Source organism: Lepisosteus platostomus, chromosome 1, assembly GCF_059453375.1.
Source record: "Lepisosteus platostomus isolate fLepPlt1 chromosome 1, fLepPlt1.hap1, whole genome shotgun sequence".
NCBI classification, from domain to species: Eukaryota; Metazoa; Chordata; class Actinopteri; order Semionotiformes; family Lepisosteidae; genus Lepisosteus; species Lepisosteus platostomus.
Window position 1 is genome coordinate 14,833,018 of NC_142611.1, and position 20,437 is coordinate 14,853,454.

At 34.1% G+C, this 20,437-nt stretch overlaps 1 protein-coding gene across 2 annotated transcripts in view; it reads right to left on the bottom strand.

Moving 5' to 3' along the window:
* Positions 1 to 20,437, bottom strand: part of LOC148677756 (glucosidase 2 subunit beta-like) — a 219,366-nt gene that overhangs the window by 196,164 nt on the left and 2,765 nt on the right. For both annotated transcript variants that reach the window (XM_088625442.1, XM_088625431.1), the window contains exons 3-6: positions 19,188 to 19,283; positions 15,815 to 15,872; positions 12,423 to 12,540; positions 7,976 to 8,105 (exon numbers count right to left, since the gene is read on the bottom strand). In XM_088625442.1, coding sequence (XP_088481568.1) covers positions 7,976 to 8,105; positions 12,423 to 12,540; positions 15,815 to 15,872; positions 19,188 to 19,283 — 402 coding nt within the window. The remainder of the gene's footprint in view (positions 1 to 7,975; positions 8,106 to 12,422; positions 12,541 to 15,814; positions 15,873 to 19,187; positions 19,284 to 20,437) is intronic.

A 20,437-nucleotide genomic window follows, 5' to 3' on the forward strand; every position in this document is an offset into this window, starting at 1 on the left:
CAAAAATTATATTGCATTATTGTTGCCCTCTTAGCTCCTCTATCACGGGTAAAAGCGATAAAAAGGAAAACAACAGTTTAGGGTATACAGTTAAAAGTTGAGAATTTAAATTACAAATGCCATGTTAAAATTGTACCAGTAAGGTCTGAGTTAGGCTATGTGATAATATAACTGCAAAATGACACTGCTGTCCTGGAATCAGTACAGACAAAAGGGACCTGCCACAGTGCAGAGCTTAAAGGAATGTCCTACAAATGGACTGAACACTTTAACCTGATGAAAGTCTTCCAAGTGTTTCAAAAAACAGTAAAACATTAAGCAAACGACACAAGAGGAACCATGGGAAAGCCACATTTAAATCTAATAACAGGAGTCATTTATAATGCAAATGGTTCTAGGAGTCTGGAACAAGCTACCCAGCTTTGTTTTTGAAGATCAATTCCGTGCACCCTGGCTTGTGGATGAGTTCCTTGGATCAAAGAGCTACTATCTAACAAACAAACTAAATGATCTTGATAGCATCTCATCATTTTTTATATTTCTTATATTTTTATGTTCTTAATTCCCAATTGTGAAGAACACTCTTCAGTCTGAATCTAAACATTTAATTGTAATGCACTAGCAAGGAATTTCATTTTGCTGGACAAATTAAGTTCTCTGTCTCTTAAAGGTTAACTCAATTTAAATGCCCATAATGCAAACATGAAGCAACAGCACTGAAAGGTTAATCTTCACATTGAGGGAACAATTAGATGAGGGGAGAATGGAACACTAAATAAAATGGTGTCAATTAAATAAAGATATATCACCCAGAAGGCTCACTCTCAGAATTAATCTTAGTCATTAGAGGACACCTTAATAAAAAATGGAGAGAAAAAATGGCTACCATTTGAATAATAACCTATTCGCTTTCTCAGAGACAATTCAAAAGCACATTTCATTTCAGTTTTAATCTTTGTGCAGGCAAAGCTATATATCTCAATGTACCGTATATGCCATAACTATTGCTTTAAACATTTATTTTAAATTCATGAATGAGTTTTTTGAAATTCTGAAACTTTCTATACTATACTCCACTCTTCAGTTAAACTACTAACTTCTTTTTCAATCTCAGATGACTCTTCTAGGCAAGCCAAGAAATAACAAGTTTATGTTTTAAATGATTATGTTCCCCTCAAGGACTACTTTATTTCAGCTTTATTTAGCCAAATAAAATAAAGGACAACTTTTACAACAAAGTTGTCCCCTGAAGGACAGCTTTATTTAAATTTTCACTTTAGTTTATGTGAAGACAATAAGCACAGGGACCTGAAATAGTACTGGTGCATCATCCAGGCGGGTGCTACATGTTATTGGGAGTGGTGTATAGTCCCCATTACCTGTAAAGCGCTAAAGTGGAGTGAAAGAAAAGTGTTTTTATCCATCATCTTTGTCTTCTTCTTCTCCTTTTTGTACTTTTCCCCTATGGGCATTTTATCACACGATTGTAGCACTGCATCCCTGTATAACGTTGTACATTCAGTCCTATCTGCCAACTCTTCACACAACATTTAACTAAAAATCGTCTTGTATAAAACCACATTGTAAACATGAGCGCACTCAGCCTGTTACTTCCAGATGCATATTTTTCTTCCTTTTATCTTCAGAGAGGTAAATATATTTACATGCTTGCATGAGCTGTGAGTGCTTAGAACATAATTAAATATTCTGTTTTAATGAACATTTTCTATATCCTGGCCCTTTGCAATCTGTATTCTACCTCACTGATGCATAATATTGGAGATCCTAATACTGTGCAACACTCAAGGCTTTGTACAGTTAACCGTAATAATACAATTAAAAAATATAGCTTGCTTTATGCATTTTGTCTTGGGTTGCTGTAGTTGTACATATTTTAGTTTACATGCTTTGGGATTACAGCAATTATTAATGTAAGATTAAATTGAAATAATGAAATATTTTATCCCTTCACATCGCAGAATACCTGTAGATTTTAAAAAAATACTGCATCTCTAGATTTAATAAAAGCCACAAACTCTGATTACTTTCGTAACTCTGATATGCTTCAGTTTAATGTAATGGTAGTCACTACAAGGACATGCTTTTATGTGTAAAAAACTTAGTTTTCACTGCCCCCTTTATTTCAGCTCTATGCTGGCCAGGTATGGTATCATTATTCAGCTACATACTGTACAGTACTTTGCAAAAATATTCATCCACTTCCAATGATCTTTTATTTTGTTGAAGTACACTTCTTGCATACAGCACCCACGTGACTGAAGCAATGACACAAAGCTTAAAATTAAAATGGATAAGACATATAAAAATCAGTAGAGAATGGATCAAAACAATTCTAACAGATTTGGTGTTTGACTAAACCAAGTTTGATTAAACCCAAAGCTAAAAAGCAGTATCCCAAGTGTATATCAAATGTATCAACAAATAAATTAGGCAAAATATGAAGAGGAAACAGGGGCATAAGTGGCCCTTGCAGCATTAGTGCACTGGGTTCAATTCTGGACCAGCGATACTATATACTGAACATGGGGTTTGTACTGTATGTTCTCCCTGAGTTTTCGGGAGTCTACTGGGTTTTAAGAGGGTGTTCCAGTTTCAATGCACAGTTAAAAGGCATACTGGTAAGCTAATTCATTTCTGGGAAACCCAGTCTTGGTGTGAATGTGAATAATAGCTATCAAACTTTTTTGTAATTTAGAATCGCCAGTTATTTTTGCTGTAATTAACATGCTTTAGTGGGGCCAACTGTGTGTTGGGTGTTGAATCTTGTGTGTTGTGTATTATAAAGTATTATGCATTATTATGCATTATGCAGTTTCACACTTGGATGAATGAGGAAGCATAAACAGACTATACCCAGACCTGTAATCTAAAGAGCAGATTGAAGCAGAGCCTCGTCTCACACCAACATCAACATAGGCATGCAAGTGTCAGGGCAGCTACAGTGCACTGCTTTAACATTTAGAAAATGACTAAGGCTACCCTTCCCTCAGCTGTACTCAGCCAGTTTGTGAGCCGCTGTTGGGAGAATCCCAAGCTTGAATCCATGACATTTTGATCATAGAGGTCAACCTGTACTTAGACACCTTTTACAGTTGAGCCACTCAGGAGGCATCTAAAGATGTTGCTAATTCTCCTCTCTGTATGTAAAGTAGGATAAACCAACCTTGGACAACTGTTTCACCCTTAGTAGGGCCCTTATCAGTGTGCCATAGCTATAGGTTGATCAGTGAAAATAGTTCTGCTTTACAGTGTTGAACTATAAAACTTGTTCCTGCACAGCAGGGAGAGAGACTTACTCTGCAATGAAGTTCTGCTACAGTTGCTAATGGAGTTCTGGCAGCCTAACACCTTACTTCTTATCGTGGAGCTTTAGAATTTGGACATAGTTTCGGTTTTTTTTGTTTGTTTCAACATTATCCTTTTTCTGCATTAAAAGACTATAGCTACTGTAATTTTGCAACATGTAAGGAGTTAAGTTAATGTCTTTTCATTTTCAACTACAGAGCTTTTAAGAAGATATTTATTATGTAATGTATTATCAAATGCAAGACTTTATATACATTATTTTACATGCAATATAACTCCCACAGACTTCAACATGGGAAAAACCCAGAAGCCATGTGGGTGGGACCAGGTTTAGTCTCAGGCTCTTCTGGGAGCTCACTGATGCTTAAAAATGGAGAAGACCTGCTCATGGCTAGATATTATTTCTTGATGAGTCTATTGGAAAAGTATGTTATTCATTGATTTGATCTGCTAAACCATTTGTTTTGTTTATTCTTTTACCAAATTACTAAGTTACTAAAAGTTTTTCCTTCATTTCCTGGCTCATGTCTTAAAACACCCACACAGAAATGCTCATAGGCTACAAGATTATGTCCAATATTTGCCAAAATGGAGAGGTAATCCCATCTTTACTCTCATATTTAAAATGTCATATTGCTGAACCAAAAGATGTTTTGTTGTAACATAGAACTAAAGGACAAGTAAATGATGGTGTAAGTGTAAGTGTCTGTGTGTACCCTGTGATGGACTGGTGTCCAGTCCAAGGTATATTCTGCTTTGCACCCATTGCTTGCTGGAATAGGATCCAGTTAAAGAAAAGAAGAAGTATAACGAATTGAACGCACAGGTAAAAGGATATTAGAAAGGCCAAGAGAGAAATTGAAAGTAATATTGCAGTGGAGGCTAAAATAAATAATTAAAGTACTTTCAGCGCTATAACAACAAATGAACTGTAAAAGATTAATCAAAATATACAGTATCCGGTACAATAACAGGAAAGATCTGTAAAGTCAAATAGAAAAGGCTGATGTACAGTACTATATGAGTATTTCCCTCAGGGGTTCACTAAGGAAGAAGTCAATAACATACATCAGGCATCAGAAGGAAAAAGTTCTGTATTAAATAGCATCAGGCATACAGTAAGTGTTTCAGTTACAAGAAGGACTCAAGATTAACAAATCCTTAAAGCCCAACAGTAACACACCATTTTTACTTTGTGAAACAAGAAATGTTATCCAGAAGCTATTGGCATACCCTTTCCTACAATCACTCAAAACAGGGGTCATACCTTTTGACTGCAAAATTGCTAATGTAGTGCCGATCCATAAGAAGGATGAAAAAAATAGTCATCGTAGATCAATAATGCTGAGTTCTATAAAATGTAAGGTTATGAAAACAGTTATTAATACTAAATTAGAGGAATGCCAACCTGTACAGTATATGTAAATCAAATACTAGAGAGAATAGTCAATAGGGATTTTGAAAAGATAGATTTTGCCTAACCAACTTGTTAGCATTCTTTGAACAAACAATAAGACTAAAGGATACAAATGGAGGATAAAATTACATTGATTTCGATTTTCAAAATGCTTTTGATAGTAAAATTTGTAGATAAAAGCAAGTAGGAAAATTAGCAAATGTTGTACAAGCAGCAAGTGAATCAACAGCAACAAAAAGATTTGGATAAAATTCAAGACTGGGTAGACACCTGGCAGATGTTGTTTCATGTAGACAAGTGCAGGGTTTTGCATGCAAGTATCGAAAACAATAATTACATATAGACTTAGAGTTCACTACCAACACCAAATTTAACCAAATATAGTTAAAAGTCTAGATTTTACATCAAGGAATGCTACTGTATGCTGAAATAGTATAATGTGCTAGAAAGCCCTCACTTAGTATATTGTGTACAATTGTAGTCTTCATGTAATAGACACTATATCTCTACTCTGCAGTCAGAAAAAAAACATTCTAGGACTTAAGGGAATTTGCTACACTGGCAGGCTAATGGAACTAAACATTTTTAATCTGGAACAGAGAAGATTGCAAGGAGACTTGATACATGTATTGAAAATCCTCAAGGGCAATGACAAAGTCAACCTATTTCTTCAAAATGAACAGTGAAACACAAACCAGCGGGCGACAGTGAAAACTTCACGGAAGTGCATTTAAAACTGAGAACAGGGGTCTTTTCTTCACACAAAGGCTTGTGGAGGTAGAAAACAAACTACCCAGCTATATTGTTGAAGTTGATATGCAGGTTTACATTTCTTATACTCTTAAATTTGAATCTGGACTATGTTGTGACCCTGCAATTACCTGAATCGCCAATTAGTTATAACCTAGTTTGGGAGGGCTTGAGCCACTCATGAAAGATTGTTGCAGAGGTGTAATCTGTGTGGCTGACTTGCAAGGATATCAACTGACATTGCATTATTCCAAACTCTGTTGTAGGCACTATTTAGCTCACCAATGGCTTAGCATTTTTTGGTGGAAGACCTACTGTATTTATCTTTATTCCCCTTTCTGGGTTAAGGGTCACAATATTAGGCTCAGTGTATTTACTGTAAGAATCACCAATACATAATAGTTTTAGGGGATGTAAAATATTGATTTGAATGTAAAAATAATTGGTCCAAAAGAGGTATTAACACTTATCCTACAGTATATTAATGCAGTATGTAAAGCGCTACACTGAAGCCAAAACTGTTCCTAACCTGGGACAGTAAGGGGTCTTTTCTTCACATTCATTCGTACACATTCACTGGCCTAGAAACAATTAGCGACGAGTAAAATTGCTTGAGAAATAACAGAAAGGCTTGCATCACCTTCCCTGGCTAGAACAATCTCTGGATTTCAGTCCTATTAAAAACTAGTTCTACCAATAGACCATGCAAGTCCAATTCCACACACCATTACCCTCATTTCCTCTGAAGACAGTCTTGCTGCAGAATGTCATAGGATTCGGTTCCAAAAATTTCACAATCTTGTGGTATAAATTTTACATTTTGCTAAAGCTTTTGTAATTTCCAAACATATTATTCAGCACAGGTTCTGAATACTTTGTCCGGTAAGGATTTAGGCCCCTATCCAGGAATTATATCGATAGTACAGTGAAAAGGTTTTTCTGAAGACGCAAGCTTGTATTTTATTAGCAAAGGCTAATAAAATCTAAAAGCACTTTATTCGTGTAAGCTAGTAGGTTAATGAAAGTCACCAAAAAAACATTCATGAACTTTAGTTCTCATCTGTTTAAAGTGGTTTCTTTCTAATATTTAAATTTGTTTAAAGCAGTGGCTGGTATGACTAAATAAGGTTTAAAATGTAAGACAGCAATTCTTCCACTTTAAGAGAACAAATCGACACAGAATGCCACTGACTGTTCCTATTGAATGATATAGAAGATTATATAGCTAAGGAGCAGAATAAATCAGTTAGTGCAATACATGTGGTATGGTAATTTAGGCCATTAATTGTTATTGCTTTCTTTATCAGTTTATGACTGGAAAAATGTGGAAGCTTGCCTTATATTCCCAAAGCGCAAGGCACAATCAACCAGATGTTACTCAGTATCTTTGAATAAACATTATAGTTTTTTTTTTTATTAGAGATCTTTCAAAGACAGTTATCACTCCAATTGTCAAGAGAAAGCACTGCAAAAGTTACTCAGCATGAAAAATATAGCATCAAGTATCTATGCCATTTACAGTAATTAATGAAACTATGGAAGCATTTAAATCTATTTTACAGAAAATTAAGTCTTGAGAAATTCTAGAGATGCAGTACATCTCCAAAAGGATTTTTAAATTTCTTTCTGTGAGAGACTTGGAAAATGAGTGTGTTACAGGTTTTAGGATGAATAATACCATTGAAGAACACACTCTGTCATTCCCCTTATGGCAAAGGTATGAATGGTACAGCATACTGTAGGATTATACATTTTTTAAAGCAAATTCTGACAGATACTGTACGTTGTGCTGCACAATTTCCAGGCTTACAGATTTCTTTATCAATATTATATATTATCGACCTTTTCCTTTCCTTCCTGCGTACAAGAAAGTGTGACAATCTGTATGCCACTATCTACAACAAATTGCATAAAATGATTATTCATAGTGAATTCCCTCAGAGAAATCCAAAACTATTTATTAGAAAGATTATTAACGGAAAACAATTCTGCATCTGAATGGTGTGTTTGGGTCTGTGTATTCTTCATTATATTATGTATGTATTCAACCACCCAATCTATCAGTAGCAGTAGTAATATTAAAACGAATGTTGTTAATAATAAAAGCAATGATTTACAATTAAAACTAGTGACAGTTTTTCTAATTTAAAATAAAGTATAGTATACAAAATGCAGGTGCCAATTCATAGTACTCTAATAATTATGACATATTCACTGCTAATAATTGGTAATTATAATTTAATATAAAGTAATAATGAATAAATAATAAACACTGAAAATAGCTGTGATTCTGTAGGATAAATATTTAGCAACAGTACTGCCTACGAAAAATTTGGTGAGACAAAAGAAAAAAGTAAACAATGCTATTGGCTTCTTTACATAGTTATCTCTTTGCCCTCTCTGTAATATTGGGGGGAAATACAGTAGGGTTTCTCAACAGTTCCTATCAGTCCTTAACACTGAATTTAAAAGATCACTCACCATAGCCATCTAGTTTTTGGTATCCCATCACATCATCTTTATGTGCCTCTGCTTCCAGTTTGGCCTTCTTTTCTTCCTCAAGCTTTCTGTGAAGGTTCTCAGACACCCTTCTTAAATCGTTGAGTTGGTTCTGTGAAATGACATGCATTCAATTCCGTAAATTGCCTATAAGAGGATTCAAATTAGCCCAGTGTTGGTGAGGTTATCTGCTGTTATTGTTGTCTGTGTAAACATTGGCTCCTGTCTGTAACATGTAAAACGTTAAGTAAATTATAAAACACATGACATAAAAATTGTGTTCAATATGTTTATTGAGAATCAACAAGAACAACTGCACTGCAATTATCTATAGAATGAACACACGTGCCAACTGCTTTTTCTCATCAATGTAACCTCACAATCTCTACATGTAAATAAGTATGCTAAATACAGAGCTTTTAGTACAGATTTTTAATTCAAAAGCCTTAATGTACACGATTTCTGTTTCAAGTTCACAAAAAAAAGCTGCAACAACAACATTTTTTATTTAGCCAATCATAGCTATCCTGAGGCTGACGAGGAATGATGGGAGACACAAAGATATACAGCATCTTCCCTGTAAAACTCCAGGCTTTCTATAAGACGTTTATAAGAGATAATAGATTAGCTCGTTTTATACTCCTTCCAGGTAAACTCTCACACAATAGGCGTCTGAAATTCACTGACAGGAAAACGATAAAGCTCTGATACTGCAATGGACTGTCAAAATTGATTTTTTGAATATTTTGTATTTATAAAGGTTATTCCAAATACACATCTGTCTATAAATGGTTGTAAGGTATCGTGATTTAGTGTTCCATAATACATCTCACATTAAACACATATTTTCTTTATAACAGAGTTACATGTAGCATTTACTATTTCCTCCAGACCATTAAGAACTGATAATTTATTCAAAGAGAAATGCAGTGCTGATTCCTAGCATTAGTATTTTTGACAATTCCACAGCCATATCAAGTCAACATTCACGAAAAAGTTAACCTTTTTTTAAAAGATAATATGCTATGTGACCCAACAGCAGAATCTGCAGTAGCATTCTGAAAGTAAATGGTACTTTAGTTGTGTTTCTTCAATAAAAGTCTACTGTAGGTAACAATACAATTGCCATGCTTTGATGAAAACATACTTTAGATTGCTGGCTTTCAGTAGTGGAAACCACTTTTTAGCTCATTCTTAGAACAGGCAGGGGGAATAGCAGTTATGGTCTAAGAGGCAAATAAACATAGGATACTGTAATGACAGCCAATTGAAACACATGGTGTCAAGCCGTGTTACTGCCATACACCTCAACAAAACAGCATATATAAATTCACCTCTCAGAAACCCATTTTGATAATGTAATGAGAGAATCTGTAAAAATGTAGTTTTGCAAAGGATGACTACCTTTCTGGGACACACTATCTGATATATTCTATGTTTATGTATTCAGTGGTAAAAATGATTAATTGTACCTATTATATGATAGTCATGCTTACTTTAATGTGTGAGGAAAAAAGGATTTTGTCATTTACACAGTGCCACATAGTGGCATAAAAACAGTTTCTATAGAAACATTTTAACTGCAGATTAGTCTCATTTTGTAATTTCTCTTCTTCATTTCAACTCTAACCTCCTAAAAGTGTTTTGCTCTAAAGCTTGACACTTTGCAAGAGAGAATCAAACTGTGATTAGAAATCCATAACCTCTGTGTCATTAGGAGAAGTACTACATACTGTATGTATATTTTATTATACAATTAAAATTTTTAAATATTAAATGTATACCTAAATCAGCATATTGACAGCTTCAACTTTTCTTATTGAGAGATGAGAAAAGATATAGAGGCATGATATCAAATAATTTCTTTAACTTCTAACATCTGTGTATTTTCTTTATTCTATCTGTAAAGTACAAGGAACACTCATACATACATGCAGAGGGGAATTTAGAGGCAGCTGTTGATCCAGTTATCATGGTTTGGGGAGGTGGGAGGTAACCAGAGTACCCAGACAAACCAAATGAAGACAACATGGATGAATAACCTTCACACAGAAAGAGTCCAGTGTCAAACTGAAACCAGGACTAACGAATTGATTGACAGCTGTCATGGTATGATCAACATACCATTATGTATAGCTTTTCACAGAATAAAACATAATCAGAATACTGAATATAAAAATATAAAATAAAATATAGAAACAAAATATAGAAAATATTGAAGCAGAAGCAGAATTCAAGAAACAGACTGATGGCATAAAATAATTATGAATTCCTAAATGTGCACTGAGGACTACCCAGAGAAAGTCTAGCAAAATATGTCCTTTTTCACACTTTGATCAATTTTAGTTTTTATGAGAGGTAACAGTTTCTCTGTATTTTTCTTTTTTTAAGATATATTTCAATAAGACAGACAGTGCCTCCATTTCATATGAAAGCATACAAATACTATATAGGAAGCATTTGGATGCATACCTTGTTGTGTATTGTGTATAATAATACATGTAATGTCATATGTCTTACCATACTATACTGAGGTTCCTTTGTCTTCATGATGTAATTTGTGTTGGCAGCTGTACTAATCAGCTCTGTGGGACCCCACAGAGATACTGTACAGTAGGTGTATTTATCCTGAACTTGTGTGAAACATTCTAATTTCACACAAGTGGACTCCATTCAACAAAATATATGCCTTCTAAGGACAATTCATTGTACCAGGGCCTATATAGGTATCTTAGAAATGGGGGTGAAAACTTAAGCAATCAATTAATTTGTGTTTTATATTTAGAATTAATTTAGGAGGTTCTGTAGAATTTAGTTTTCAATTTGACGTTAAAGAGTTTTTTACCCAAATAAACACATTTTGAGTCTACATCGTAACAGTAAATATGAAAAAGTATACTTATGATAGCCTTTGTATAATTCTACACTTCCCCCACTTCACTCTTTTCTTTCTTTCCAGAACAGACCGCTTCCACTTATATTACATTCTTCTCCATCATTATTTCTGTGATTCCAGTAACGTCATAATTACCTGCTAATGCGGTAGCTTCTATCTCATCTAATCTGTTTCTGATTCGCCAAGCATTTACTGTAGGTATAAAAACTTAATTATCTGATCATTATTTTTTTTCCCCTTTGGTTCTTCCATGGTGTTTGCTCTCCATGTAACGTTTTTTATTTTCTTTGGTTTCTCTCTCCTTTCATTCTAGTTTAATTTTCTGTATTTATTTATGGATTCTTGCCCAAGAAAGCTGGTGCCCATTGTGTAACTCATCATGTTTTCATTGATGGCCTTTATTCATAGGATACTTCCTGTGGCCCAGAAAGCAGAAGCCTTCTTCTAGACACCATGTCGTTATCCATGTGTTGTGTAGACAAATTAAGATTTGTAACTGTTCACGTCTGCCCTGTGTTGGTAGGATTCCTGAGGAAATGACTGATTTAGTCCCATTCTCTTTTTCTGGGAAAATTCTGGGAAAACTGGTAGGTGTGAGTCTGTGTGTCTCCCAGTGGCATCCCATCAAGGGTGTACCCTGTTTTACACCCTTGCTTGTTGAGATGGGCTCCAGCTCCTCCATGACCCTGAATGGATGGATTTCCCAGAAAACAATGTTACAGGAAGTCATCAGAACTCCATTTTTTTGTTTCAGTAACACAGTGGATAAAAACTTGCCCTGTAAATTACTACAGTCATGTACTCTAAACTGTGTCCTCAGATAAAATAACACTAGCAGATGCTGCTTTAGCAACTCTAGAAAATTTTAACATCCCTAAAAACTATACCAAACACGAGACCTTGGAATAGAAAATAACAGATCTCCAGCACAGAAAAATCTGCTATTTCAATCCTCACACAAACAATAGAAAAAAAGGAGTGAATATGACATTATTGGTAAAGATGTTTTGTGTGTTTATATGGATTACCTTCCCTCGAGACAGATTTTCAGAGAAGGGTTAACTAAATTGCTGTATTTGTTTGCCATTTTCTACATGGTTTATAAGTATTCCCATATAAAATGCTCTGAAAACAGATTTAACCAGTATAAGAGGGAATACGATAAAGTAGCCTATCACTATTAAGAATTAGTATCCTTACGAGATCCTTACTTTTTTTCATTATGATACCAACTTAATGTGATTTCCAGAAACTCCCTAGCACTTTGAAAAAAAGTGACTATGTGTCTTATGTCTAGGAGTTACCTACCATGCCAAACAAAAACCATATCTGAAATACCAATGAACAATCACACACAGAACACATTTAAGAGAAACAAGTCAGGAAAACAGCAGGAAAAGTCCAACTGATTTGAGCTACTCTTTGAAGAGTCTGTTTTAATTAAAACAGATTCAGAAAGATGACTTGCTCATCCTATAATAAGAATAGAAAAGAAGGGTTGAAAAGTAGGAAAAAAAGATTGCCATCATCTACCTGTTTCTCGTGCCACATGTTAATTCCGTCCTTGATTAGCTGTTGCTTCAAGTGTAGTCCTTCATTCACACTTCTTATCTGATTTTCTACTTCAGCTCTTTGCCTCTGACCCAGTTTTCTAAAAGATACAATCTGTCATTACTGTTCTGTACATGAAATTGCAGGCAATCTTTCTCCTCACAGGAGGTTGCATTTCATTTAGGAGCCAGCTCCGAGCCATCGAAAAAATAAATTAAGAAAAGGAAGAGGATTCTGAACGTAAGCAATTTTTATAGCTATCGGAGAAAACAGTTCTTGTCAACGCATATGACAGCAATCAGGTACATTGTTTCTGAAGTAAAAGGTACAGGAAAACATCTGAAAAGTATTAAATTAGAGAACGGGGCCATATAAAAGATTAAGCTGACTTTAATTCAAGCAGGAGATAAAGTAACTTTCTGACATAATGGACTCTTTTGTTACCTTCAAATAATCATATTTTGTAGCTGATAGAATAGAAAAACAAACTCTGAATAAGAAATGATTAGTATTGCCTATATTTACGTCATTTGAGTTTTAGTACTTCAATGTCTAGATATCAGTGATTTTTAATTAAGCCTTGCAATACACCAACAATGTCTCCACACCTTTTCAAGATGTATTTCTCCATTGTACAAGTGTTAAAACAAAAGGCTGACTACACTATTCTGATTTTTAACTGTTGTAAGAGCAGGATATCGGAAATGTGGATTTTTTTTTATTATTCTTACATCTATACATTAAAACATTAACCTGATAACTATTCATCACAGTTTCAAAAGCATTTTTTTTTTCATTTTTATAGTATGTCATTATTTCAAGGTTTGGTTGTTCTCAAACTCCTGGAATTATTTTTAATTTAGTTTAGCACAGTCTCAACCTACTCTATATCTTGCAAAAGTGAGAAATGCTCTACATGCATCATCAGTCAGAGTTGTGATTCGACTGTAAGTTCGACTGAGCTCTGAATATAGATTTAAGTGCTAGAATCTTCAGATGAATCTTCCTTTCAAGAAAACTGTACTATAAAAAGTTAGATATACTTAACATCAGAATTACATTCCATAGAGGATATTTTCTCCTTTTTAATATTATTTATCACACTTCTATAACCAATTTCCACTACTACCAGTTACTCCCATATTATGCAACTGAATGCCAAAGGTACTGTATACTACGTTCCTTATATAATATTTGGGACTACAACTGGCATTAAGAAATTAAGCTAAATTCCTGTGTTATTAGTGGATATGCTGTTTTGTGTTAAAACCTTGATTGTTTAAACCATTTGTTCAAAAAATATATGACAATGTTAAATGCTGTGTGTGTTGTTGCTGTTAAATAAGACTGTCTTTATTTGTTATTATGACTTAGATGAAGATCAGATCACATTTTAGGAGCCATTAATGCAGAAATCAAGATAATTCCAAAGGGTTCACAAACTTTATCTCAGAACTGTAAGAGAAAGCCAACTATTCAATCTTGTTTCTCAGTATTTTAAAGATTAAAGAATATCACACTATCATGTCTTAAAAGATCCGAACATGACTAAGGTGTTTGTTCCAGACCCCTTAAATATTCTGAGTATTACACTTGTATTCCTTGCTCCTTGTATTGAGCTGATGAGAACATCCTACTGAGTGGCTTTGACAAAAACAATTTTGCCGGTTTTATTTTAGGATTGTAAATGCCCCCAATGAGGCCTACAGTATGTAATCTTCTCTGCTTCAAACTATAAGATTATTTTTAAAGTATGACATTCTTCTTATACCAGGAAGTAATATGTTTGTTTTCATTTGTACTGCCTTTGGAGCAGGAATATCTCTCCTGAACTGACACTGTTGTATTTTTCACCATTATACATGTCTAATCCAAAATGTTTCAGATTTGCAGGCAATCCCATTTTCTTTAATCTAATCACTGCACTCAAAAGCAGTGCTGGTGTTTAAATTAATTTAATTAGTATTTTATGTATTGTTTTAAGTTAAAATTAATACATATTCTCTGACTGACAAATACTAATTGCACCAAACATTTAAGAAAGGTTAAAGTCAATTACAGTTGAGCTAGTAAACCAATAAAAAGTTAAGGTGTATATATATATATATATCAATTGGTTAAATATTTTAGTGAGTTAAAGTATTTAAGAGATTCTAAAGTGAAGAATATATATTAGCTGTCAGATAACTCAGTCCCATGAGTAATGTGAAATTAATTTAGATTTGTAGGATATAAATGTGGATATAAATAGGATATAAATTTGATAAATATGTGCCAGAAATTTCACTATTTCTTATATTGTATCTCCATTCCCTTATTTTTTCCAGTAAAGGATTAATGGTCAATTTATGAGCAATTTCATATAATTGCATTTTTAATGTAAAAATATCTTGCATATGAAGTGAGTAATGGGGTTTTGGGTGATGTGTATCTTTATGAAGCAGTGTTTACAAATGGGGGCTGTGTGAGATAAACAACAGCCATGGACAGTATTTCTCATGTACAGTGAAAAAGTGCCCTCTTGTGGTAGAATGTGTAGTTACAACTGGTGAGCAAGCAAAGTTCTGAAAATCCCAAAACAGACTTAAAGCCAGAATGGTTTTCAAATCTGATATAATTCTGTAACACAATATATACAGTAATAGAAAACATTTACTCTGCAGTTCTGGAATCCTAATGAATTTGACCTCACATGCATACTGTATCTCTAAAAACATTGATCATTGCACACTGCATGGGTCATAAAAGTAAAGGACAAAACTTTTCCCCCTATAACAGGCACTTTTAGATATATGTGATAAAATATATTCATATATACCATAAGTGGACCAATTTAGTAAGTTCACTGGTTCATCTACTGAACATTAGGAATGGCCGCTGTGGTCTAAAAGATAACCAACACCTGTCTGAAAGGTCTTAAGTACTTAAATTAATAAAACTAATATATAAGTGCTAAAAACCAAATTGCTCCAAGTGGTTACAAAATGATGATTCGAGAGTGATCAATAAAACTGATTAGACTATGGTTCTCCAAGAGAAGAAGTAACCACGTTACTTGATATACAGTATACAAGTACTCTGCACTCTAAAAAATAACTAGACAACTGTCAAAAGTCTTACATTACCTCCAATTTGAGCTCATTAATAGCCTTTGTTTAGTTTCTCTCCTAGATAACGTATATCAAGTTATTTAAACTATTTGTTAGCAATTTGTAAACAGAAAAATCTTTAGAAAATGCATCCAGCTAATAATCAAATCTTCAAAGAGCAGAATGCATGACTATAATTTGCTTTTCCTCTGGAAGCTGTTTTGTTGATACTGTAGTTACATAGTGCCAAGATAAGTATGTTCACAGCCACTTATTATCACTGACCTGCATGTACTGGGGCAATGTGTTTGGCTGTTATATTCATCAGAGGCATCACAGCAATCTGTCATTAAGAAAAGCAAGAAAACAAAAATCTAGTGTATTAACAGCCTCTATCAATGATTAAATCACACAGAGGCAAAAAGAACAAGGGCAAAAAACAGAACAAATGGATATTACTACAAAAAACATAAATATTCAAATTTACACCTTTAAGTGTTATAGTTATGTCTAAAGCCCATGCAGTTTGCATGAATTATGACTCTGGATATAACAACATTCTGACCAAATGCATGCTCTTAAAAAGCCACCACAATCCTTAGAACTGAATCTTGAAAGTAATACATATAGGACAAAGTTATTTATGTCACACTTATGTGCTATAATAAGGGCAAAACAACTGTCACTGGAAGCTGACTTCAACTTTAACATGAAAGGCAGAATTAAATTCATAAAAAGGTGCCATTTCGAAATTCTGGTGAAAAGGTAAAACCTGATTCATGTTCCTGAAAAATTATAGACAGGAAAAATTTAATTCTCAAGTTATTAATTTAAAAAATGATTTTAGTTATAGAAAAAAATCTTCATTGTTAGCTTTGCTGAAATCCATGAAAGTTATCGGGAATGATGGATACATTGAGACAAACTGCAGTAGCTCTAAGGGGTTCTGTTTCGAAGACAGCAGCCAGAAAAGAATGCAAACCTGCAAAGAGCTGTCAAAAGCAATTCCTACTGACTACTAGATAGGTCTATATGAATCTGTGACAGAGTGTTATGAAAGCTGTCAGTCTGATTGCAATCATTATTGCATGCTGATCTGAAAGGATGCCAACCTAAGAAAAAAGATTTGGTATGAGATGTGGCTTTAAAGAAAAATGTGTTTTGAGATAGTTTCATATTAATATCCTGAAATAAAGAGAACAGGTTCTGTTAGAAATTAAGGTTTACTAGCCATTTCAGGATGTTTCTTTAAAAAAAACTATAAACCCAATTGTTGAGTTTGTTAAAACATACAACAATGACATCTTTAATGTTTAAGAACATATGAATAAATAAGTGTTTGGGGCATCCATTATATCATTTTTGCGTTTTAGTAAAGCAATTTTTTCAATTTAAAATAAATTATCTCAAGACAATCTTTTTTTTTTTGCCACTCTAGCTAATGTACCGAATTCATCTGGGAAGAAATTGTTTCGCAAAGAGAATTATTGTAAATTCTAATTCATTTGTAAAACGAATTCATTTTATCAATTGCATACAGGCTTTCAGCTGTAATTTCTGCTGCTGATGCTTCCTCCAAGTTCACAGGTCTGAATTCCTAAGTAAACAACATATTTCAGTTTTTTTTATTTTATTTTGTTTTTGCTAACATTAACTGCATGTTTACTGCAGCAATCTGAGTGAAGTACTGTACCTGGAACAAGGGTACCAAGGCCATATCCTGACCAAAATTTAAACCTACAAACTGCAGTATAACTACCCCTGCAACAGTACTTCATCAACAACTTGGCTGATTAGTTTTCCCAATACTTTGTATTGTACAGCTAAATAAAAATTGATTAATACCCCTGTAAATGCTGAAAAAGTAAAGAATGTATCTGGGAAAGACTTGTTTTATACTGTGTTTAATACTAGGGTAGATTGTGGTTCTAGTAAAACACTTAAGAAGACTTAAAAGTTATAATACATACATTTTATTTAGCAGCTCTGTCTAATCTCATTCGGACAATAACAATTTGACAGATAATCTTTTTGACTTTGATGATTTCTTAATCCTTAGAATATGATGTAAATCAAACCTGGACTCCTTATTTGGAAAAAAAACATTCAAGCATAACAATTTTTCATTTTAAGGATAAAGATGCAATGTAATAAAGTAGAAAAATTGCATCACTAGGGAAACTCAAATAGAAAATTAAACAACAAAACAGAAACTATAGTGAATTACTGCATATTGGCCTTATTCATTGACTTCCCAGTTGCCAAACAATTCAGAAAGTATTTTGAATTTTGTCTATAATTTTTTCTGACCTACAGTAACAATTCATTTTGCTGCTTTTACAGGTCCAGTGTTTCACCTAATCTCCCAGATTCAGTTCAGTTTATTTGTCATATTCACAAGTGTAATTAAATGCTTATGCCAACTTGCAACACAACTCCACTCTCCAGCGCCATGTTGAATCGGAGTGTGGATTAGTGTAAAGTTTTTTGCCTGCACTTCTAAAATACTCATTATGATCTTATAAAGGCCTTGGAAGCATTTTTAATTTTTTCATAGAGCCCATTCATCCTGGAAACTAGAAGCACTGAAAATGTACAAATGCACTTTAAGGTATAAGAAACATTCTTTGACCTTTGTGTAGATTTTCTTTTATTTTTATAACATTAGATCTTGGCTTGTTTTCAATTTATAATCAAACTTATTTTGTCTTTTCCATTACATTAAAAATTAAATAAAATGTCAATGTTTGTCTGCAACAATTACACACAGACAATTAGAGAACAATTATTCACATAACTGTGTGATTAATTATGTCAATGAATTATATTGTTCCAATAAAGCTTTAAGAACAAAAATATGTATTACTAATATAGTAATATGCATTTTTTTAACCACTTCTTCTAATGCAGGGTCGTGTGGGAGCTGAATCCTGTCCCGGAAAACAATGGTCACAAGGCAGGGTACCAACTGGATGGGATGCCAGTTTATCACAGGGCAAGACACACAGACACAAAGACACTCACACCTAAGGCCAGTAGCCCCAGGTGCCAATTAATCTACCCGTATGTTTTTTTTACTTTGGGAACTGTGGGAGGAAACCAGAGCACCCAGGGGAAACCAGTGCAAACAAAGGGAGATCACGTAAACTTCAAGCAGAAGCACCCCAGGTCTGGAATTGAACCAGTAGCCCCAGTTCTGCAAGGCAATGCTAACTGCTGTGCCACAGTGCCGCACCACAATATGTCTTCTCCAACAGAATTATGACTATGTTTATAGGTCAATGCAAAGTACATTTTCGGGTGCAACTTCTTGAGTGATATGAAAGCTCGAATAACATACTATAGGGGAACAAGTAAAGGCTTATTCCATGCTGAGAAGAAAAGAAACAACTTTTCGGCTGTGGAGCCTTCTTCGGGTATGGGAAGAAGGCTCAACACAAAGAAGGCACACACCCGAAGAAGGCTCCACAGTCGAAACGTTGTGTTTCTTTTCTTCTCTTTTCAGCACTTGTTCCTTTGCAGCCTACGCATACAGTATGTTAAAGAACTACATTAACATACTGTAAGACAAAAACAAATAAGAGCAAAAATTTAAACAGAGTTTTATAAAACAAAATCATGACCACTAACATATCGAGAAGGAAAGGGAGTTCCTTACCACAGATTCCATCATTAACTCTTGATGAAGGGATGTAATGGGGACGGAAACCAAGATTAGTGCAATAAAACCGCCCATTGGAACATGCCGCAGTACCTGTGAAAGAGTAAAGCATTTTAAACAGAAAAATTTTAAATGTTGTGCTTTAAATCATCTGCCTGTAGCTCACTGTGCTAATCTGAGCCTGGTCAGGAACTAGGAATCATCGATGACAATGAGGGGTTGAGAATAGGTAAATTCATGTTGGAAACACAGTAATAACAAAGCACAGCCTCAACATTTACAGATGTGGGTGGACAACAAGATACAAATGTTTATCATTCAATGCAATGTGAAGATTAGTTAGACTCTATCCTGATAGAATTTCATTCCAAAAAGCACTGAAAAATAAGGTATACATCTAAAACACTCTGCATTATTTTTGTTACATTACTGTTTTCTAGCTACGCCAAATGGCACTAGGAGGCGTTGAGTGTAAGGATGTCGTAACATTTAACTGTAATTCTGATAGAGGTAAGAGTTTAAGGTCTATGTCCTTTACATGCAAAGACATTAATTAATTTAAGGATGCTGTGCTGGACTCTATGTTATCTGCATGATTCATTTGAACATGCCTGACATTATTCGTTATTAACAAAACCTGCCTCTCAGTTCTGGTCTTGTAAATAACAAGTGACAATGAATGTTTCTAAACCAATTCCTGGATCTTCTCCTGTTCATTCTTATGATTCAGTGAGGCAAGCTTTAACATAACTGACTGCAAGCCAAGCAAATGTCTTTGACCTTTGTGTCCACATTAAACTTGCAGCAGTATCTAAATTTTATTAATATACAGTAGGTGCTCAGACATTATGTAATCTTCCTAAGAAGAAAGAGAAAGAGTGACTCCCAATATTGGCGATGTAACTAGAATAAAACATCCTTAAAAATACATTTCCAATACTGTAATACAACTGAAGATGGCAGTATTATTCTAAAACAGGACTTTGAGGCACATGGGAAGAGCAACAAACAGGCTACTGTTTAAACTGTTCCTGATATTTAAAGTTACACAAAGATATCTGAAGTAAATGCAATAAAATAATAAAGGACATTATTTTTACAAGAAAATGAAACATAGAGGACATTTGTATAAAAAGATTAGTATCTCTGCAGTGAAAATCTGTAGTTGTTCTGATTTCTTTTCATCTTTGTGAAGTGTTCTGTCTGAGTTTTCAAGTTTAGATAAAAAATATTCACTGTAAAAAATA